The sequence below is a fragment of the Patella vulgata genome, chromosome 3 (assembly GCF_932274485.2).
Source record: "Patella vulgata chromosome 3, xgPatVulg1.2, whole genome shotgun sequence".
NCBI classification, from domain to species: Eukaryota; Metazoa; Mollusca; class Gastropoda; family Patellidae; genus Patella; species Patella vulgata.
Window position 1 is genome coordinate 64,727,802 of NC_065881.2, and position 24,132 is coordinate 64,751,933.

The window sequence follows — 24,132 nt, forward strand, 5'->3', positions numbered from 1 at the left end:
TATAATGTTTTTTAATGCGCTTCTCCGTTTCACATCCGTCATACTAAGACTAAACAAACTTTTTCAATTTCGTTAAATGGAAGTAGAATAGTATACTCAACCAAATTCTCGATGTACACTAAGTGTTTTTGACTAAAATCGTCGATTGTGGACTTAAAACTTAAAATGCCGGTCAACTAGCTTAGTCAGACCCGTAGCTAGCGGAGCGCCCCCCCCCCCGGCGCCCCATAAAGCCGAGTGGCACTGGTTGGGCGCCCACAACGGGATTGGCGGGCCGCCCAGCCAATGTCACTTGGCTTTATAGGCGCCTCATGATGAATCACGATTAACACCACGAACTTGGTTTATATAGGGTGCTCAAAAGGGCGTGATCTGTGGGGTGCCTTATCCCGGAGGGGTGCCCATGAGACATGATCGCTGGACGCCTTATAATAACAATATATGATTGTCTGGCTGCAAATAATGTATTCCTTCCTTCAAATTTTTATAATGTACATATCAAAATATCATAATACGCCAATATCGCAAATTTTCATAATTTCCCTCCTCTGATGCAAACCGTTTTCCAAAATTTTCTGGGGGGAGGGAGAGCACGAAGGGAGGCGCATCGGTCGTCGTGGATCGTAAAGTGTAGATACATCGACGCCCCCAGAAGCGCTTGCCCCCCCCCCCCATCTCTCAAACATTTTTGGGCTAGCTATACGGGCTGTCAGTATCAGTTCTCAAGCGGGGCTATATTATAATTGTAGACAGACAGCCTGCAGTTTGGCTTTATGTGGGTTGCATTTATTTCAGCTCCATTTTAAGTCGCATTTATTTCATGACACATTGAATTTTTGTCTCACGGTATGCATTAACTGATCGACCTGCCAAAAACGGAATCATTACTGCACAATCATGGTGTCACCTTTAATGTGTAGTAACTCATCGAATCAACCGTTCATTCTGATTTTCAATTTTTAGCCAACACTTTTTTAAAAAATGCTACGTGTAATGTGGGGTTATCGGGTTAGCAGTATGGTCATTTGTTCGTTCGTAGGGATTTACGTCCGTTTCCACCTTGGGTGATATCGCAGAAAATGCAGTATGTTCAGGAGAAAACCACGAGGAAACGAAATCATGCCACTTGACGCAATGTCAGACCTTGTGATCTAAAGCGGACAAGTTAGACCCCCACCCTACCCCCTCTCCAATTCTAACGCGAAGCGCAATGAACGTTACCCCCACCTCTCTCTCTCTCTCTCTCTCTCTCTCTCTGCCCCCCCCCACCACGGAACCGCATTGCCCCAAAGCACAGACAAAATAATAAGCTCTGGTATTGACGGTAAGAGACGTCTGGGTTGTCATATAATTTTTAAATGATGAACTACCCTCGTCTTGTTACTTGTTAATAATATATTAAATTGTCATGGATTAGAGAATTTAAATCCAATAAGTCAATTTCCTACGACATAAACCCAAAGAGGGTGTTCGTTGAACTGTATTTATCGTTTTATAACCCAGAGACAGGATTCGTAGAATTACATTTGATATTATGACGTCTGAATAAAATGTAATCTCACTGGAACTCAAAACTTTTGCGATGAAGACAGGTTAACGTTCACCGAAGAAAAGAATGCGCAAAACATAATAAGCATAGTGTTAAGTTTGAGCAGAAATTAGAAAATTAAACAAGACTCACTTTTGAGTTGTAAGGAGCTCACCTTGGCTCTAAGATTGGTATAAATCTATAGAATGAAACAGTGATCCTTCACTGTTTGTCCATTGATCGCAACCTGTAAGTCAGTCATCATTCGACCAGGATAAAGTTAATCAGACGGGATCAGAGATGGGTTTACTGTCTTCTTTATTTCTTATATTATGTCTTTCTGTTAAGGTAAGTCTTTATATTTTAAAAGAGTTCACTTGAATATTATTTCTGTCTACGAAATCCGTATTGTTCATGTTAAGGACAGCGGTAAGATTTTAAAAACACCCGAAGAAAAATAATTAATTTAGCTATACTATATCTTAAAGCCATAAAATGAATTTTCTACAGTTCCCACCAGCTGGATTACAAAAAGTTTTTTTTTCTTTGGCACCCGGGAACTAATTATTATAATAAATCTGTTTGTTTTTTGGGTTTTTGTTTGTATTGTTCATCCCCTATTGAATATATAATGTTAAGCTGGATCGTGTATCTCCCCAAGGTTTAACATATCTTGTAATTTTGCCGCTTTTTTCAGAATTGGTTTTGGAAAAAAGTTGACCATTTTCTTAAGAATATAGGGTTGGGCGTGAATATAAATATACTGCAAATAACCATAATATTTAGTATTGTCCTGACACATTTATTATATAAACTAGCGTTAGTTATTAACGTAAAAAGGAGCCACGGTGGCTAGGTGGTTAAGACGCTGGCTCGCTAGCCTGGACGTCGGGTGTTCGATCCCTGCATTGGCCGACATGGTTTCCCCTTGTCAGTGGTGCAGAACAGAGGGCCTGACAAGGACAGCTGTCTAGTCCTTCGGATGATACGAAGAACCGAGGTTCCGTGTATACATTGGAATGCACGTAAAGATCCCTTGGCAGTTGGAATTCGATATAAGAGTAGGCGATAGTGCCGCTGCCCGGGCAAAATTTTTCTCATAGCACACTGTATGGCGTATGCCCAGTATAGGAGCAGAACAGTAGGACGTTAAATCCCATTTCATTTATTAACGTAAAAATGAAATATTGAACTCAAGTATGTTGATCTGATGTGATTAGTGATGAGCCAAGTTCACTGCGATTACATTCTTGTTTAAAAGATAAAGATGGAGTGCTTGTTTACTAATTTTAGTTTAATGAAAGCGACTGTTTACATCTTACAGAAGCATTGCTGCTTTGAACAACTTCGCCTGTGACTGTTAGTAAATAAAAATTGTTAACCACAAGTTTTCGGATCCAGGAATTTTCTTTTAAAATTACAAATGTTATCATGCAATATGGGGATCACGTGGCTAAGTGGGTAAGACGCTGGTTTGCTAGCCTGGAGGTCGGGTGTTCGATCCCTGCATTGGCTGAGAAAGTTCATCCAAATTTTCCGGCGTGGTTTCCCCTTGTCAGTGATGCAGGACGGAGGGCCTGACAAGGACAGCTGTCTAGTCGTTCGGATGGGACGAAAAACCAAGGTCCCGTGTACAAATTGGCGTGGGTAAGACGCTGGCTCGCTAGCCTGGAGGTCGGGTGTTCGATCCCTGCATTGGCCGAGAAAGTTCATCCAGATTTCCGGCGTGGTTTCCCCTTGTCAGTGATGCAGGACGGAGGTCCCGTGTACAAATTGGCGTGCACGTAAAAGATCCCTTGGCAGTTGGAATTCGATATAAGAGTAGGCCGTAGCGTCGCTGCCCGGGCAAAATGTTCCTCATAGCACATTGTATGGCGTATGCCCGTCTTCATTAGCCCAGTTTAGGAGTAGAACAGTAGAACGTTAAACCCCATTTCATCATGCAATATAAAAGGCACACGTCATGCCAGTCAGAGGGGGGTTGGATGGCTGAATGGTTAGCCTGTGCGCGCTGTATCATAAGGCCTGTCATTGAGTCAACTGGCGTGGTTTCGAATCCCCGGTTGTACGTGACAAGGAGTAGGGTCGCCTGTCCAATCTCGTGGGTTTTCTCCGGGTCCTCCGGTTTCATCCCACTGCTAAAGACCCCTACGCGCAAGCGAAATATTGAAATAAAATTAAACCATATGTTAGTCCCGAAATGACCTAGTTTGTGTCGAGTGGACGTTAAACCCCATTTCTCTCTCTCTCTCTCATGCCAGTCAGTAGTTTAGAGTAGTTATACATAATATAGTATACTAGCAGGATACCCGGCTTCGCTCGGGGGTCAAAACTCCGAAACCGGAAGTGGTAGACTAACGCCACCTGGCCTATGTTACTCCCCGGTCCGAGCTACCCCTATACCCCAAATTTCAGACTCGGGGCAGACTTAGTGTACCCACCAACCCCGAACAGACCGGCTTCGCTCGGGGGTCATAACTCCGAAACCGGAAGTGGTAGACTAACGCCACATGGCCTATGTTACTCCCCAGTTCCGAGCTACCCCTATACCCCAAATTTCAGACTCGGGGCAGACCTAGTGTAGCCGCCAACCCCGAACAGACAGACAGATACCCGGCTTCGCTCGGGGGTCATAACTCCGAAACCGGAAGTGGTAGACTATCGCCATAAAATTGTACCTTGTGTTAACATTGAGATACATTTTAAAATGAATCTGATTAAAACACAGATCTTATTTCGTTTCGTTTTTTTTTTTAAGGTTCAAAATTTCGTTTTACTTGTCTTTACTACATTAGAATCTGGAAGAGTTGTTATATTATCGGCGTTCTGGTTGAAGCGAGGGATTAGCCAATGAAATGATCTGTTACGGTGGCCTACACTACATGAAGATCTGACAAGTTGTACTGGAAGGTCGTGTCAGGGGTCGTACGAGCGGCCTTTGACCTTATGACGTCAGACACTTGATTAATCTATCAGCATTGACGTTTCTAGTGGTTTACCCACAGTTCCGTTCATAGCACGCCAAGAAGTCGCCGTAACAGACTGTTTCATTGGCTTATCCCCCCGGTAATATAACAGCTCTTTCAAATCCCAGTGTAGTAGAGACAAGTAAAACGAAATTTTGAACTATAAAAAATGAAACGAAATATGATCTGTGTTTTAATCAGATTGTCTAATTTCTAACTTCTATTCATGTAATTTCTAAATTAAAACAATTTTAATCCAATTTCTTTATTTGTTCAGCGTCGATTTTAGATCTATTTCATCTTATTTCTATTATTAAGACGAAAAATGTCTTCTTCATTAAGGCTTTACACGTTTGGCGCGAACATCGAAAAAAATTAGAATTTTTTACATCCTGCCTAGCAACCATCGTTATGAATATAATCCTTGAGTGGCATTTAGCGATTGAGCACATTAAAAAACACAACACAATTTATATTGGAAGCAATCACTGGTTTATACACATATAGCATGACGTTTCGACAAGCATTCTCTTATCGTTTTCAAACGACTTCATAACGAGGAAAAAGAAAACAACACAATTTATATGGAAAACAATCACTGGTTTATAGGCTATAGCACGACGTCATACAGTGTGCTACGAGGGAAATTTTGTCCTGTCAGCGGCACTGTGGCCTACACTTATATCGAATTCCAAGGGATCTTTTACTTGCAAGCCATTATATAGGCGAATCCTAGGTTTTCGTCCCATCCGAACGACTAGACAGCTGTACTTGCCAGGCCCTCCTTCCTGCACCACTGACAAGGAAACCACGTCGAAAAATCCCAATGACCTTTCTTGACCAATGCAAGGAGAAACCACGACGGAAAATCCCTATGAACTTTCTTGACCAATGCAGGGATCGAACACGTACCTCCAGACTAGCGAGTCAGCGTCTTACCCACTTAGCCGCCGTGGCTCTAAATTTGTTCGACGTTCATGCTACACATGTAAAGCGACAATGAAATAGACTTTTTTCGTCTTAATAATAGAAATAAGATGAAATAGACTTAAAATTGACGCTGACCAAATAAAGAAATTGGATTATACATTGTCTTAATTTAATATGTACATGAATAGAAATTAGACAATAGCACTTTGGTAGATAAATTAACTTGAATATGTTTTTCTTCCTTTGTGCTCGGGAAATCATCTTTAAGTACAGTAATTTTCTTAATAATACCCCTTGAAACACTATTAAGGGCGTTTAATTTTAATAACCACCGAAAACCATAAATTGTAAGCCAGGTATTTTAGAAAAGTATACCCTGTCCCGTGCATGACTGTCGTTAAGAATTATACATGTACCAAGTGGCGCTTTAGCTATAGAGTGTTAACCATTATGTCTTAAAATGATATTGACAGATATTACAGTTGTGTATACATAGCGATCCAATTTACGATGAATATAAAAGCTGGCGTTCTTAGCTGCCGTCACCCAAACATAGCACGTAGAAACATGGTATTTGTCTATAGGTGTTTCAACCGTATTCCGATCGGAGCCCATTCTCCAAGAAAGATTTGTTAATGAGCAGTGTCAAGTCAATACTAATTAAATCTTTCGAAAAAAGTTAACATATTAAAACTAAATTTAAAGATATTATCATTATTTCCATTGTACTACAGATCATGAAATCAATACCAGGTACTATAACATCAAGGTAACCAGATTCATCATTTCCTTTAAAAGATACATGAAGATATATTAACAATGCAATAGCAATGAAATAATTAACTCCATGATTGTTATGATGCATTTATTATGTATTTACGCAGCACCACCCAGTCCCCAATCCCTCCTCAAGCAATTAACAAATAAAAGTACGAACAACCCGAAACACCAGTAAAAAATTCTCTCTTAACCTTTTAAACTTTTGACTTGGTGATAATGAATTGTTTCGTCCTTGCTAGAAATCTTTTACAGCGAGTTGTGTGCTGTAAAGACGAGCCATGATCATTCATGAACGCAATCACGAATTATTTTTCCCACTTGCCATATTTCAACTTCTCTTCTATATTAAATCGGAAAGAATTGTAAGATCAATTCAATTACTGATCGTGCCATCTTAGAGCTACTTTTACTTATTTAGCAGTGACTTTGATGAATGCAGGTCGTTCCTGCTTTAATGCTCGACCCCATTCAAATAGAATAAATCTGCTAACCGAACCGCATTTTGGCCATTTCCTTAATTCGTGTTAAAGTAGCGAGAGGGAAATACCACTCGTCAATATTATTTGTTTCTTTTGCAGCTCGTCCTAACCAATAAATTTGAAAATGTTATACAGAGCTTTGTTGAGATTCAAAAAGAAACTAAGTATCACGTAAGTTTCTGCTTGGATTCTCTAAACATCAAATCGGTACCTTGAAATTCTTCTCACAGTGACGTTTTCAACAGACTTTTTATATTAGATTTTAAAGGGGGATTCCCCGATATATTTTAGTGGTATATTCGAAGGAATGTGATAAGGATTGTTATAATTATCAAATGTTACTTGTGAAATCGTCAAGTGGCATTCTAAGTTCGCCAAGCAAGCCCCTTCACAAAGTCCAAATGTTCACCCCTTTTAAATTTTTTGAGTTCCCGGCATTTACTTACACACTGGCGATGGGATTCGACACAATCTGACACGATTCTACTCTTTTACATTATATACACGTCCAAATAGAAATAACCGTCTTGTTGTACATTTAAAATGAATATTTTAGTCTCGATATAACACAAGAAAACATTATTTATATACATGTATATGCATATATATATTTCCCTGTAGACACCATTGTCAAAGTTACTAGGTAAGGAGAATAAAGAACCGGAAGATGAGAATTTAAATCATCCAGTATCAGGAACGATAGCTGGTGATGAGCTATTAGAATGGTCCATAGATGATAGAACCATCAAGCAAATAGATGGTGGTATCGAGGTGAGTTTGTTTTTATTTCAGAATTATGAATTTTTTCTCACAATAAACATTATTAATTTCATCTTCAGTTCAAACTTTTCAGCATTTCGTTGAGGTAAAGTTTCTTCTTTGATTGTTACGAATAGACACTACCACCCGGCGTCGATCATGTATTAATCGGATTAATCGATGTCTTTAATCAAATGTTACCCTTGCCGTTGTCACTGCTTTGACCTGACCGGTCATGTTTACAAAGCTAAGAAATTATTGAATCTAGTTTGTCTATCAAAATAAATATAATGTACATTTATTTATTTATTTGTTTTATTTTCAGGAAGATCTGGAAAAACGAAAAACAGTTTCCTTGGAATATCTCTTATGGCCAGGAGGCATAGTGCCGTGGCAATTTTGTAAAAATGCACGAAGAAAGTTCAGTTAGTATCATGGATGCATAGCTTAAATTATTTATAAATGTTTGTTCGTTTTTTTTTTTTTTTTTGTTTTTTTTTGGATTTTATTGTAGTGTGGCTTGTAATCGTACGTGAAAGTGAGAGGGGTCGTATTATGGAAACAAAAATACTTTCAAGGATTAACGATATGCATCTTTAGTTTATCGCTAGATTATAAAACAACAGCTACTAACTAATATGAAGTGTTTATTCGAGTAACTAAATACATCTCTCGTCTTCATTAGCCCAGTCTGAACAGAACAGTAGGACATTAAACATCATTTCATTTCTCAACGACATCTCGATGACTCAGTGAATAAGGCACTGGCTCACTAACTTGGAGGTCCGGGGCTCGTTCTGGTATTAGTCGAGAAAGTTCCTCGGGATTTTTTTACTGTAGTTTCTACTGGCAAAGAACAGCGTCTAGTCTTTTGGATGGTACCAAAACTCTAGATCCATACGCACGTAAAAGAACCCAGGGCAGTTGGAAATGGAACTCGGGCAGACTTTTCCTCGTAGCAAACTGCTTGGTGTATGACCCTCTTCGTTGTCCCTCTTGGTGCAGAAAGGCAGAACGTTAAACCCCAGTTGATTTAATTTACTTTTGTAGGAAACACCACATCTCGAGCTATGGTCCTAAAAGCCATGAAGCATTGGGAAGAGAGAACGTGTCTTAAATTTATACCAATTAGTGTAATAAGTAAAGAACAGAGACCCGCACATTATGTAGATATTGGACGTGGATCAGGGTAAATTTCAAAATTTAAGAGTGTGTAATGGGTACAGTTGGGGTATGTATATAGAAGAAATAACAACGGGGTCATATCGTTTTGGTGTTAAATATACATGTGTTTGATTGTTATATAAAATTATGGGGGGGGGGGGCAAGATTTTAAAAATATGGACATATGCAGGTGCGAGCTTTCTAGGGGAACCCGGGGGGATGCTCATCCTGAGATATTTTTGAGTCTTGAGTTCCTGAAATGCCATGTCCTAGACTTTGGGGGAAAATTTTGCAGAATTCTGATGATCAGAAAACACTTATAACATGAGTAAAATTGAGTACTACGCATGGGAAATCATGTTATTTATTAAGAAATTTCCGGGAAAGTACAAAGTACTGTGAATCTGTGACAACTTCTGAAATTGATAATAATTACATCATTTACATGGACCTATATCTTAATTAGCAAAGATATGACTATGTCCCCATATTGTCATCAAGCGTCAGCGCTAAGTCAAGTTTGACCACCCATCGGCGATTTTGTAAAGATCGATCGTGTCCGTCATTCATTACTGAACGCATAACAGTTTTTACTAATTTGAGCTTTGAAAAACTGGCGCGTATTGTGATATCGAATCAAAGCAACCATACGTTTCCACAGATATATTCATACATATATTATTAGGTATTTGAAATTTCCCCTTCTATTTTGGCATTTTTAGTTTACCCCATTTAATTCGTTTAGTCGCAGTATTTTGCCTCCCTTTTACGTCCTGATGATCCTGTCAAATAACCTACCTCTTGATATCCAGCCAATGGAATTTGTTTACTTTCAGGTGCGCTTCTCCAGTAGGATTCAAACAAGCAGGACAACAACCGATCTACTTAAATGAACAATACTGTATCCAGGTAGTTTCGTTTCCTTTCTTTAAAAATTGATTATCTTTGAACTTGTTGACAGAGCACTATTTTGGTTTTAAATGTGTACATATATTGAGCGTTAGCCGGGGTCCAGTCAGAATAATGTACTGATATTGGACATATCTTAGGGCTCGGGGTTGGGGGTTGTTCTATAAAAAACTATAAAGCAGAACTAGAAATTAGTATCCCGTATTGAAAAGATTGCCCCATCATCGACAATCAGCGAATTAAAAGTGACGAACAAGCAAGGTTGAAATATGAATTAATTTTTGAATTGAAAATTATTTTTTTTCAGTTTGGTACTATTGTTCATGAAATTGGTCATACTATAGGATTTTTTCATGAACATGCCCGTCGAGATCGAGGGGAGTATATTAATATTAATACCGATAACGTAAAAGATGATTTTATATCTAATTTCCGAGAAGCCGTCTATTCGGTCAATACAACAATGTATGATTTAGGATCGAATATGCATTATGGACCAAAGGTAAATATTTTCAAAATGTAATACTCTACCGTATTAAAACCTTCATGATTGTTCTTTGAATACCGTTATTGTCATACATGGGAGTCCAGTCAAGCCTGAATTTACTTCCGGTATTGGAACATGCTAATGGTTTGGCCAGTTACTTTTCCATGCGACCATTGAATTCTGCCACACAACACACAGGCGCCTGTAACGTGGAACATATTTAAAAAAAATTAGCTGTAACTAAAGCCTGTTACGTATATGTTCGTAGACGAGATTATCAAATAACTGGTGTGATTCCAATTTCTAACTCGGTGGCAAATAACTCGTCTGAAACCGATTCTCTTCATCAGATATAATAATACTTAGGTGGGAAACGGGTCGGAATTAAATAATTGGGAATCTACGGAATTTTTTGGAGGGGCTGAGGACGCTCCTAAGAAATAATTATTGTTGGCGAAATATTGGGGGGGGGGGGGCCTAATTCGATTTTTTTTTTGGGGGGGGGAGCCCCCGCCCCATCCCATAGCCCCCGCCCCATCCCATAGCCCCCAGCACCCCCCCACCCGTGTCTACTGGGCCGATTGGGATCACGAGTATAATTTTAAACATTCAGTTGCAGACTCGAGTGTCTACCTAGCGAAATTTATTGAGCATTGCCAATTATTAAATTCCAGCCCGTTTCTCACCTTGGTATTTTTATATCTACTAAAAGAGAATCGGTTTCCGACGAGTTATTTTCTCCCGAGTTAGAAATTGGAATCAGACCAGTTATTTGATAATCTCGCTTGCGAACATGGACGTAACAGACTTTAGACTTAGTCATAGTTTGATGTTATTTTTGAAATATTTTCCACGTTACAGGCGCCTGTGATACAACAGGCATTCTACTAGGAAGAGGGCATAGATTATGATGGTCTGACAATAAAAAAGATACATGGATTGTAACCCAGCTGTGAAATATTAATTCATTTTGAGACTTCAATTCCTTCGGTGGTTGAGAATTTCCCCCACACAACCGCGTTACTAACTAATCTCCGGATCTCAATGTGTGGGGTCTTTTAAATGCGTTGATACTTTGTACATAGGTCTTTTAAACTATTGGAATAACTATAAATGTCACAGACGATTTGTAACGGATCTTGAAATATGACGATAATTTTTGGCCGCCATCGGCATTGTAATCCGGAGACACTGGGTCCATTATATTGCTCGTCAAAGTGAAAATATAAAGCTCAAACATGACCTTATTTGGACTAAGAATCGGCGCACATGATGATGCTATTATTTTTGATCACCATTAAATTATAAAATATCACCATTAAATTATAATAAATATATCATTCAGTTTTTCAGTTCTAATGGTAAAAATACCATTACATCTAAAGATCCTGATCTTTCGTTCTTGATGGGAAGACGAATCGGTTTGACTTTCCTGGACACTAAAGCTGCTAACTTAGCCTACAAATGCAAAGGTAGGTCAATTGCATTATATAAGGACATTCATACCCTGACAACCAAATCGGTATTCCGATAATTCTCGTCTTGTTTAAGTTAGTATATAGAATACACGTTCACTATATATACACCAATCTAAAGTATTATAATAATAATAATATGGCATTTAATTAAGATATTTGTTGTTCTTTTATCATTTAGAAAAATGCAAGAATCCAGTTGAGTGTGAAAACGCTGGATTTTTGTTACACACATGCAACTGTTATTGTGCCTTTGGTTTATCTGGTAGAACATGTAATAAAATTAAAGATGAATTTTCGTCAGGTAGTTCAGTCCTTTTTTTATATTTATTTACGATAGTGGTCATCGGTGTAGTAATTAGTAATGTCACTTTTGGGAGAAATTTAAAGAACGGACAATGTCTATAAATATGGGGGCGGGGGTGGGGCTAAGTGGTTTAACGCGTGCGCGTGAAATCATAAGATCTGTCATTGAGTCATGTGGCGTGGTTACGATTTCCCGCTTGTACGTGCCTGTCCATCCTCGTGGGCTTTCTCCTCACCTCTGGTTTCCTCCCACTGCGAAAGACCCTATGCGAATTTCCATTGCGTTAATCCGGAAATGACCTAGTTTGTATTGACTGGACATTAAACCCTCTCTCTTTCTTTCTCTCTCTCCACCTCTCTCCAAATGAAATGGAGGTTAAACTTCATTTCCTTGTGAACAATCTACTTGTGGTGGGGTTCGGCAATGACCCATTTAGGAGCAGGGGGACATTTTTGACGTCTTCCTGCCTTAATGTCTCCGTTCACCTTTCGGAAATCTTGCATGTATGCACCACTGTGATCATGTTCAAATATTTCAAGACCACTGTATAAATATTTATATACTGCTGGTCACAAAATGTCATAATCAAATTGTTAATTGCTTTATTCAACAGAATAATTTATTATCTTTGATAATTGGAAACTCTTGACGTTTTTTTTATTTATGGACGAGTGTTTTGACTATCTTACGAAACACTATCTAAATAATATATTTGAAAGAAAATTCAATATATTTTTATGTATATTTTAGACTGCAGTGGTATTATTGAATTAGGTTTTGGTGAGACAAGAGTAATATCATCACCTGGATATCCCAAGCCACCGCCTATAGCTAAATGTTTTTGGCTTATAAAGGTTAGCTTGTGAATTACATTACCCATAGGCGTACGAGCTGGGGGGGCTTTGGGGGGGGGGGGGGGGCAGCCGCCCCCCCCCCATTCATTTTGGGCACCAAATGCTGGGAAAATTTGGGCACACAATGGTATTTTTTAAAAGTTGTATAAAAAAAGATATTGTGTTCTTGAATGTGTCCAATTTAACAGCGAATTTATTATTATTATGTAACATACTAAGAACCTAACTACATTTTTTGGACACCAACCACCACCGCCCCCCCCCCCCCCAGTCAAAAAATTTCCCCGTACGCCTATGACATTACCTGGTTTGTTTAAACGATAATATTAATAAACAGTATTTCCATATAATTTCCCCACCTTTTTCTGGGTGAGTGGGTCGGGGTAGTTGTTTTGCCTGTGCTGAATTTAAAAATTTTATTTTATTTACGCCCAAAATATGTCTAATATTTTCCCTTAAAAAGACAGCCCATTTCCTCCTCATCTTCATCGCCCCAGCTTTTAAACGCCAGTGTTGATCTGGAAATATCACGTGCCTTTAATAGAACGATTAAGCACCACACAAACATATCTTTGGCCACCAAAAAAATGAATGATATTGAGTAAATTGTATGCATAAAAAACATCAAGAAAAACTATAACAACTATGCTTTATTTCATTCTTGGGTTCTTAATTTCCCCTAGTCAAAGAGACTGGGCGATCGCAATGTACACAGACCATATTATATGTTTTTGTTATTATTCCCAATAGGCCGAAGCCAATAACAGAATACAGATTGAATTAACCCTTGATTTAGCTAGCGATAGACTTAATCATATTTGTCTTCATTGGATAGGAGTAAGATATAACCATATTGGTCAAGTGGGACCAAGGTGAGACCTCTTGTCATTTCTAAACACATTTATTATTTTACGCACGTACGCTTTACTTTTCTCTTTACTTCTTTTTAAATTGAAAAATTCCTCTTGCAGTTATTTTTCGGGTGACTGGTTGGCCATTTTCCAGTTCTTTATAATGGAGTAAATTTATTACATTCAGAATAAAGTTAAAGTTCCAAACAAATTACCAAAGATTTAAGAGAAAATATATTCATCTAATAGGATAGTGTCACGTTGACTTATTGAGATATTTTAGTCCTGTGTGTATAGGCTTATTGTAGGCTTACAGTACGCTAGGATTGAAATTTTCCCCGGGCAGCGGCACTATGGCCTACTCTGATATCGAATTCTAACTGCCAAGGGATCTTTTACGTGCGCGCCAATCGGTTTTTCATCTCATCCGAACGACTAGACAGCTGTCCTTGTCAGGTCCTCCGCCTGCACCAATGACAAGGGGAAACCACGTTGGAAAATCCGGATAAATTTTCTCGGCCAATGCTGGGATCGAGCCAGCATCTTACCCACTTCGCCACCGTGGCTCCCTTAAATCGATAATGAATTATTGTAAACATTTTTTGTAAATTCTAGGAATTTTAACTGTGCATACATTTATATTTTGATGGAATTTGTGTCGATTGTGCTGTTGGTATTGATGTTGTATTTTTATATTTTATTACAGGTATTGCGGCACTACTAGTAAACCTGTTAATATCACATCTAAAAGTAATATGATCAGTGCTGTGTTAAATGCACAGTATAAAATCAAAGCTAATGAACATCAAGGTTTCACTTTAAAATTAACAGCTATAGGAGCAATTGGTAATGTATTCTATTATTGACGGATGAATTTCATTGATTATAAGAGATATCTTAGTGACAGAAAACTGTGTTGTAGGATATTACATCCCTTTATTCTAATTCCAAACAAATATTCAAAACTGTGCGAAGTGCTTTCAAAGAAATACTAACGTCCAAAATTATCAGCTGGAGTTTCATACAAGAGTAATGCCGACAAGACTCACGAGGCGTACACACGAAATGGACGCCCATTTTGAAATTACTGCCTGGGGCGATTTTAGTCGAAGAAGATACTATGATCTTTAAAGGGCCAATCTCAATTATATTTTGTAGAATAAAACTGCTTAATTTTGTGTAAAAAGCCCTTAAAATTCTCCATCTTAGCTAACTCAATATACATGATACGTTTTCAAACAACTTAAACCCGTCAGTCTTCATCTGGAAATGGAGACCAGTATCCCAAGCTGTATTAGTTGATGTCTGGATAAACCAGACTTTTATTTTATAAAAATAACTTAGGTGAAATTTACCTTTCGTTACCAAATACAACAAGTGGATCATGCACTCTATAGACCTCTAAATAACGGCAATAGATTATCAGGTCACCGAACGAAACAATTGACCCGAAATCTTCAAAGGTTACGTGTCCAGATAAGCGGGTTTGACGTTTTATGTGTAAACGACTCAATATCTTGAGCTGAAATTTTGAGACAAGGTAAATACACCTTTCTTCTAAATATCTCGGCGCTTAAATTGCATAGGTATACGGAATTTTATTTCTGAGACTGTTAAAATCGGGATGGTCCCTATAAAATCAAGTTCTGGAATCGCATACATTCTTCTATGCAAGCATAAAAAAGTACCAAGGTAATTTTTCATTTGGTTTACCACCTTACTGTTCTGCACCAACCAGACTAATGAAAACGGACATGCGCCTTGCAGTGTGCTATGGGGGAAATTTTGCCCGGATAACAGCGCTACCACCTACTGTTATTTCGAATTCCAACTGTCAAGGCGAACACTGGGCCATTTTTTTCTATTTTGCTCATTATATTTCATCAACTACCCTGTATTATTATTACTTTGAAGGTTACGTTTAATTTGTGATTACAGATAAAGGTATAAAATGTCTTTTTAAGAAAGGTGAGAAATGTCCATTTTATCCTGATGATATTAATATAATGAAGTGGGAGATCATGCACGTAAGTTGGTGGTTCAGCGCCATTTCTAATTTAATCAGTGTGGTGTACTGCTACAAGCTTGAATAGAGAGTTTATCCACTTAATTACTAGATTATTAAGTTATTTTATCGGGTACAAGGATGGGTGTAACTCTAGCCAAAGACTGCCCATTCGACACGACTTTTTAATTTTTTGAAACTCTCAAATATTGATGAAAAACAGTTTATAAATGACATTAAAACAGTGGTTCCAGGAGGCATTTAATTAACCTGTTTTGATACGTCGTCCATATTAAAACATCATTATATAAGAATCTACCTAATGAATACTATCTGACAAAATCTGTACACGACTTTTATGACATGTTAATTGCTAGATTTAGATTATTGTACATTAAGGACCAAAACTGATTTAAAATATTACAGATTTCGATCATTATGTTTAAACGTATTGAACAAATATCTGACAAAATAAAAGATACCCGAAATTTAGGAAAATATTTAAAACATGCCCGTGTTAGTAGATCGGATAACTTCCGGCCTCCATTGTAAATAATGCACTCAGTAGATACGTTTTATGTATAATAATTATATATGTGTACAGTATGTGTTATTGTGCATTAAATATGCTGTATTATTGTCCTTGAACCTTATAAATACCAAACGGGAAGGTTATATAAAAGAAATATTCTGGTACCTGCTCCGATAATGTCGCGTCACTTAAAGGGTGCCGGTTTTTATTTTTAAAAAAATACAAATTAAAAAATATCTAAGTATTTATTGCACGTTAATATTTACCTCGCTTACATGAAAAATTTAATGAATCCCTACAGTTATATTTATAAAGTACGCAACTCTGATAGGTGTTAATGAAAATCATAAATGATACTGGGTAATCATAATTCCTATAAACAACATGATAAATGAAGTGCCATGAAATGTGATGTTTATGAGAAGTCATTTAGCCCAGTAGTGATCCTTTGACAAAATAAAAACACAAAAATAATAACCTTCTTGCATCAGAGTTTGGTAAGGATTGTCCGAGAGCCAGAATATTTTATTTATGTGGCCTAATTTATGAGTAGTTTATTTACTGAGTTAAAGAATGAAAACATTGCTCTAGTTGTATATCTAGTTCAATTACTAGATGCGACCATAGATAATAGTGAATCGTACGGTATTATCTATGATGCCTCTGAATTTAATTACTCAATGCCACTGAAAAAGTCAATAATTTTTCAGGGACTGTTTGTTGAGTCTGGAATGGAAGGAGCGTCTTTTCTTGTTGCCAAAACATCATATTTTCCCAAACCAGATACAAGAGTATTAAAAAGTGCTGATATAAAGGGTGATGGGTTATTTTTTTTAATGAATTATTATAAATATGGTTATACATGGATATTCAGTTATAGGGCTTTAAAAATGGTGCATTGCCTCAAGTATGCTACGTCGTCGTGCGCGGGGAGTGTATGCTTGCTATTACTGGAACACGTGATACCTTTATCTTTAAACGCATTAGTATAATCTGTTTCACATAGGTAATGCGAAAGCTTTCTTCTAAATCTGAGTAAGATGACTGACCTTTATAATGTCACTTGTATTCTACGTGTGACGTCACATCACACGACGTCGATCATTGGCGTCGATAACGCGTGCCTTGTTTACATAGGACGTAGTAACGTAAACTGGTCCCGGCAGAATGGCGTCTTGTACTCATTTTACGCCTTCGCGTACTATTTTATGTACCCATTTATACTAAATAGGAAATATTTTTTATCCAGATATATTTCGAACACAGTTTGATGAGTTGTCCCACTCTTAAATTCTAGCACTTTGTGGATAACTGTTTTTGTTTTCTGTTTCTTTAATTTATTTGATTGTAGTGAGCGTACCTTCATGTTGAAGTAAATTATTGCCTACAGAAAGCGTAATTTTGTGTGTTTCCGACGTGAAAACAATTATCTACGCATGTTATGTTTCAAGACGTTGATCTTCAATAATTTATTTGATTCAGGTGGTAAATGGTGTTTTTGTTTTGGATACTATCTACCCGAGGAAGAAACTGGTAATGTGTTGGTATTAGTAACTAGTAAGAAGATGGTAAACTCTCGTCCCTCGATGATCTGGATGAATGAGAACTATCAACCTGATTTTCAAACTGTTTGTCTGAATATTAAATATCAAGACGTGTTTAAGGTAAGTTTTAATGGACTGAAAGTTGACAACTGTATATGTGGTATACTTTATTGTCATATTATGATTCTGATTATTTGGAGCATTGTTACAAACATCAATTTTATCTTGTTTTAACATGAACACTACATGCACATCCGGTGTCAGATAAGATTCTCTAGCAAGTAATAGCATTGGCGAGCAAGTAAAAGAGCCATCAACAGTGGGAATTCGAAATAAAGAGTTGGACGTAGTTCCGCTGTCCATAGCATACTGCATGGGGTATGCCGCCTTCATTGGCCCGGATTGAGCAGTAAAGTAGGACTTTAAAATCCATTTTATTCCACGCTCTTATTTTGATTTTTAGTGTTCTTATTGACATACGAGGGCTGATTTAAAAGTTCTAAGCCTATCTGACGGCGACAGACCTGTACAAAGTCGATGGTTTCCATTTATTTTTCTACATAGTCCTGTTCGAGGTGTACACATTTTTGCCAACAATATTGTGGAAAAGGAAAGGGCATCATACCCTAAATTGGAAACCTTGTCGGCATGTATCTGTGTTGTGGTACTGCCCTATGGCCAGTTTTGTCCATTTCTTGGGATTTCAACGGGCTGGTGCAGAGACAATAATAACACTACAGCTGCAGTTCTTGTGTCTATGATTCACTTAATGATTGTATTTATTTGTGCCAAAAGTTTGTTTCAACCCAACTGATCTATCCTTTTCAGGCTTGTAACTTTTCGGTCAGCCCTTGTATTATTCACATTGACGTTTGAGTTTATAATGATGGTAGTCCCTACTTGTTGTAATCATTGTCTAAGATTTGTTGTCATTTATTGATGCTGTCCTATGACGGTAGTTAGCGTCTAGAATCAAAGCTCTCTGTCGGAGAGACCCACCTTATCCACTCTGGATTTGTTTGGGTTTATTTTCAGATATTAGTGAAGATTTATTTACGTAAAAACAACATGATGATCTTGTCCAATATAACCTTAGGTCCAAATATGTGTGAAAAGTCAAATAAAGTTTACTCCGTTGCCCAAACACCAAAAGGTAAGATCTTTTCAAGTTTATTTTAAATCTTAGACACATAGGTCAACTTATCATCTGAGATATTTGGTACAACAGAACTGTTGACTGGAAATAACTGCATTTTTGTTCATCTGAATCCTGGAAAATCAAATACTTCCCAATATCTGAACATTCCTATAAAAAATGAAAAGCCGAGAATGCTCAGATGGAAACATCAGATCACAGGCGTGTTACAGAAATCAACAGTATCGCGATGGAGACCATACAACTTCTGTAATGCGATAGATAGGGAGAATTGGGGTTTACCGCCATTCGATACAAACTATGACTAACATATGGTTCAATTTAATTTCAATAATTCGCTTGTGCGTAGATGTATTTAGCTGTGGAAGGAAGCCGGATAATACTCAAGATTGGACTAGCGACCCTACGCCGCCTGATTCAATGACAGATCTTATGACCTAACGTGCACGTGTTAAACCATTAGACCACCCAACCCCAGCTCACCTACCCTTTAGAAAATCACAGTGTGATCTGATGCAGCGAACCCAGTAACTCAAACTACATTTTGTTTTAGTGGCATGGCGATGTGATTTTGAAGAGAGCATGTGTGGTCTTCGCCAATGCTATAGTCCAGCTGAGATGACTTGGGAAAGGATGAATGTATTTCCTATGTTTGGACCTAAATCTGGTCATAGGTCAGCCAAATCAGATCCGGGTGATAACTGGTTTATGGTTAGAAATGGTTGGTTTAAGGTAAACATTTAAAAATACATCCCAATGAATTGATAATACTGTACAATAATGTTCAGCAGCAACAAGTAACGCATGAATGGAACAAATTGGTATTGTTCCGATAGTAACACATAGACAATAACATTAGGAGCCGCGGTCACCTAGTGAGTATGACGTTGTCCTTGTCATGCCATCCGGATTGCACCACGGACAAAGAGAAGCCACGCTGGGAAATCTCGAGGAACTTTCTTGTCCAACACCGGGATCGAACCCCGGACCCCCTTGTTAGTTAGCCCGCGTCACTGACACAGCGTGCCCACCAATAATGTTATCAAACTGATGAATGAAAAATGACAACATTACACTATGTTTTTTATCCCGAGATTACCACCCGAGAAATAAAGATGTTAGAAAATGTGTTATACATGTAGAAGGTGTAGAATGCAAATTTTAAACGTGTTGTTTATTTGTTACCCAAGTATATATTCAATCAATTAAACATATTTCCATGTAAGCTGTATAGCCTACTGGAGGTCCACATTATTTTGTCCTACCAATAACTATTAGGTAAATTAGTAAATAACTCATTTTTTTTACTACTTTTGTCTTATAAGAAACAGTCTTTGAAAATCGTCATACGCGAGAAAATAACTATTATCAATTCATATATTATTATTATGGCAGTTGGAATTCGATATAAGAGTAGGCCCTAGCGCCGTTGCCCGGGCAAATTTCCCTCATAGCACACTGTATGTTGTATGCCCGTCTTCATTAGTCCAGTTTAGGAGCAGAACAGTAGGACGTTAAACCCATTTCATTTCATTTCGTATATTATTATTAAACAACTTTTTAAATTTTATTTAAATATTTGTATGTTTTCAGCCTCGCGCTAGTGTTGCCTGTGTCCAAAGTCCTGACATATATCTAGAAAATACCAAGAATTGTTTACAGTTTTATTTTTATGTATGGGGATATTCTACTGGTAATGTGACTATAGATATAATAGAAGATAATGATATCCAGACAGAGATTTGGAGTTTTGACCGACTCGGTCTACAGAATATTGAGTGGAGTTTATTTCAGGTACCAATAACGGTGTCTGGTAATATAAAGGTAAGTGTCTGCGTTGTTGGCGATCGGTTTCACAGAGAATTACGAGTCTAGTAATATACTCAGCCAAATTAAAAACTTGACACTCGGGATTTTTAGGACTAGATTTTTAATATTTGGTTTAAGGCAACTATTTTAGTGTTATGTTGTGCACAGACGACCTTGACATCAACAGAAAGCAAGAATACGTCTCGCCGAAAGTCCTTGACATTGATAACGTTCGTGATGTCACAGTACCCCCAAAATGAAATTCACAGACTTGGAGAACAATCGGAATAAAGTGTTTAGTAACGGTTGTGGCCTCCTCTAGCGTCTCGTACTGCCACACAACGTCTTCTCATGGATCTCAGAACATTAGTAAACACTACCCCAGGAAGACGTTGCCACTGCTCAGCAAGAGCATGTTGAAGGTCCTGCAACGTCAGTGGTGGATTCACTTGCTGGCGCATACTTGAGCGTAACGTTCACCCAGTCTGCGGTACACTCGGACCCTGTCATCAGCAAATCTCAAAGTGAATCGAGATTCGTCACTAAAGACAACCGAATTCCACTGTCTTTGAGTAAATCTTATGTGTCTTGTGGCTCACACAAGTCGGTTACGGCGATGGAGAGGTGTCAATATTGGTCCATTATAGGGCCTCCGAGCTCGAAGACCAGCAGCCTGCAAGCGATTTCGAACAGTTTGTGCAGTTACCCTTCCACCAAACATCTCTCTACTTGTGGAGGTTGCAGTGACAAATCTGTTTCTAAGATGACGTAATCGTATTGCTTGATCTTCCTGGAGTGACGTCACACGTGGCACTCCCGCCCTTGGGCGGTCGGCAATAGTTCCAGTTTGAAGCACTCTCATTCTAAGATTAATTATTGTCTGGCGTGAACAATTAAAGGCTCTTGCAACAGTGACCAGAGACTGACCAGCATAGAGCCTACCTATAGCACGTAGACGTTCTACATTTGAAGGGCGCGGCATTTTCTAACAAAGATGAAAATAACAATTTTAATTTGTTTTTCCAGTTCAAGTTACGTGTGCGTGTTCAGTTTAAGCAAACTTGCATCGATTGACCTCACGAGTTTGTGTTTGCACGTGTTTTTCAGGTTTTTCATCTTTATATGCTCAAACGTCACGTGAAATTATAAGGCATACGTTTACCTAGTCTCTCGCAGATAAGCATGATCTGTTTACGCCATAATCAGTTTTGAGAGTTGACAATAATGCTGGAGACTGAAAATATTCAAGGGAGGTAATTTAGGGAATAAATATGGTTAATTCTGGGTGCTCTTAGAATCCTTTTATCGAAAGATCTGAAACGATTTCAGATTGAATGTCAGGTTCAATTGGTGACGACCGTCTTAAAGGACAATATTGGTGCCAGTCATTATCACATATGTCATAGAGCTGGTTAAACACATTCCAAATATAATTTTAACACAGAGATTGCTACGATAGCTGAGTAATACAGGTTTCCTGAATCGGAAGTGACGAACGCCAAAGGAAAACACGAGTCATACCTCTATATAACTGACAGATGTGACGAGTGATAACAGATACACGGCCGAATTTCTGCTCACTAATAATTCCTTCCAAGACCAAAAGTTGTTATATGGGACTGTAAGAGGATACCTGACAATTAATAAAGTAATTGAATGTCATTAGATAAGAGAACACGGGAAAAATAGAAATAGTCCGTACATTCCCTTGTTTATATTCATTCTATACCTTATAAAAAACATGGTAATGCACGGACTTTTTCTGTTTTTCTTTCGTGTTCTCTTATCTAGTGGCAGTCAATTCTTTTTATGAATTGTTAGATATCCCCTCACAGTCTCACACAACAACTTTTGGTCTTGGAAGGAATTATTAGTGAGCAGAAATTCGGCCGTGTATCTGTTATCACTCGTCACATCAGTATTATATAGAGGTATGACTCGTGTTTTCCTTTGGCGTTCGTCACTTCCGATTCAGGAAACCTGTATTACTCAGCTATCGTAGCAATGATCTCTGTGTTAAAATTATATTTGGAACGTGTTTAATTAGTTCTATCACATATGTGATAATGACTGACACCAATATTGTCCTTTAACTAGCATTCACCTTATGCCTGGATGAACAGTCTATAATTCATAGACGTGCGCAGAGGCCTCTTCCTGCGATACCGTGATCGTTTTTTCCGAATGTAATAGAATTTTGCAGGTTATTATTATCATTGGTCAGTTAAGTCATTCACTTCCCAATGTCTCATTAATTTGAGTTGAAACTTCCAGACAAGTTGTACGGCCTGTTTTGTTTTTGGGTTGAGTTTTTTTTTTTTGGGGGGGGGGGTGGGGGTGGGGGTGGGGGTCTGGTTTTTTTTTCCATTACATTAATTGCAGAATTAAATAAACTTTATTTCGAAACCACGTAAAAATAAAGTGGACTTCTTGAGGAGTGCTTAATGTGTTAACTGAAACTTCGCCTTTCTGTATACATGTATATATATGTGCGGGAACAAATCATTCTTTTATGTTTAGAAAAATAAATTTTCATTTATTTTTAAACGATGTGTGCATGATTTATGTGTATGTATCCTTTGTGTAATATTTAGATTAATATGTGTATAAATATTTTTGAATATTTCAGTTGGAGATTAAAACCAAATTACGATATTGGTGGGGAAGTTATGCTATAGATGATATAAAGATTACTGAAACAGCTTGTTAGTTTATTGATTAAAGTAACGCATTGATCCGTGTTTTATGGAAACATGGCGTTAATGGCGAGGTTAGGTCTTAATTTTGGTGGTAAACATCGTCATTAATTATTTTTTTAAAAATAGCAAAGTGATGTATTAATGCATCCATTAATGTCTCGATTCGTCATTTTAGCGCTAAAGGAATCTCTTGCAGACTACCATTTTGTGGAAGATGAATTTCTAATAAGAATATCTGTCCAAAAAGTGGTTCAGTTTCGTTCAGTATTTACAAAGATATGTTGAATTGAAATTCCATCGATCTATGTGGCTCGTCTTTGTCGGGACACTGTCTGCATATTAGAGTTTTCTTTAATTTTGTTGTCTGTAAACATTACACAGTGCTCTTCTGCAACTATCTATTTGCATAAATGCTCATATTTTTTGTCGAATCAAAATATGTTTTCAAAAGTTGAAAGACCAGTAGTGCTCTTGTTATATTCAATATCTAGCTTACAGAAAATGTTTTCATTATATGTTATTTATATCTGTAAATATTTAGTGCTACTATTAAATATTGTTCATTCGTGTCTGTGATAAAATATAAAAACTCGTACACCCTACTCTTTTCTTGAATCATTTGAATCCCGGGTCATAAAACATTTTTTTTTTCTTTTCCATAAGGGGGGCATTATGCAAGATTAGATAAGGAGCTGACAGTTCTCGCAATATCAGTTTAAAAAAAAATAGATAATGAAAAGGCGATAACTATGCGAAAATTTCAGTCAATTCTGAGCCGAGTTATTGCCGTTACAAGAACAGTGTAGCCCCCATTGTCATTGATACCGTTGTTACGATAATAAACAAAGTCTTGATTATCCACTTTTACGTTAAATCATTAACCGCAAATCGTATTTAA

The 24,132-nt window shown here is 37.6% G+C and overlaps 1 protein-coding gene across 1 annotated transcript; it reads left to right on the forward strand.

The window, feature by feature from the left end:
• The first annotated feature begins 1,718 nt into the window (after nucleotides 1-1,718).
• Nucleotides 1,719-23,726, forward strand: LOC126816015 (uncharacterized). Its single transcript, XM_050542145.2, has 19 exons — nucleotides 1,719-1,876; nucleotides 6,783-6,854; nucleotides 7,305-7,454; nucleotides 7,768-7,867; nucleotides 8,493-8,631; nucleotides 9,443-9,515; nucleotides 9,823-10,017; nucleotides 11,348-11,474; nucleotides 11,659-11,781; nucleotides 12,535-12,638; nucleotides 13,389-13,510; nucleotides 14,196-14,335; nucleotides 15,428-15,516; nucleotides 16,737-16,842; nucleotides 17,509-17,690; nucleotides 18,606-18,723; nucleotides 19,280-19,458; nucleotides 20,320-20,550; nucleotides 23,165-23,726. Exons 1-19 carry the CDS (start codon nucleotides 1,829-1,831, stop codon nucleotides 23,243-23,245), a joined length of 2,379 nt encoding a protein of 792 aa, XP_050398102.1. The 5' UTR covers nucleotides 1,719-1,828; the 3' UTR covers nucleotides 23,246-23,726.
• Nucleotides 23,727-24,132: the final 406 nt, after the last annotated feature.

Coding starts and splice junctions, on each gene's coding strand:
- LOC126816015 (XM_050542145.2), top strand. CDS start 1,829: ATGGGTTTACTGTCTTCTTTATTTCTTATATTATGTCTTTCTGTTAAG. Junction 17,691..18,605: donor AATATCAAGACGTGTTTAAG/GTAAGTTTTAAT, acceptor GTTTATTTTCAG/ATATTAGTGAAGATTTATTT. Junction 20,551..23,164: donor CGGTGTCTGGTAATATAAAG/GTAAGTGTCTGC, acceptor TGAATATTTCAG/TTGGAGATTAAAACCAAATT.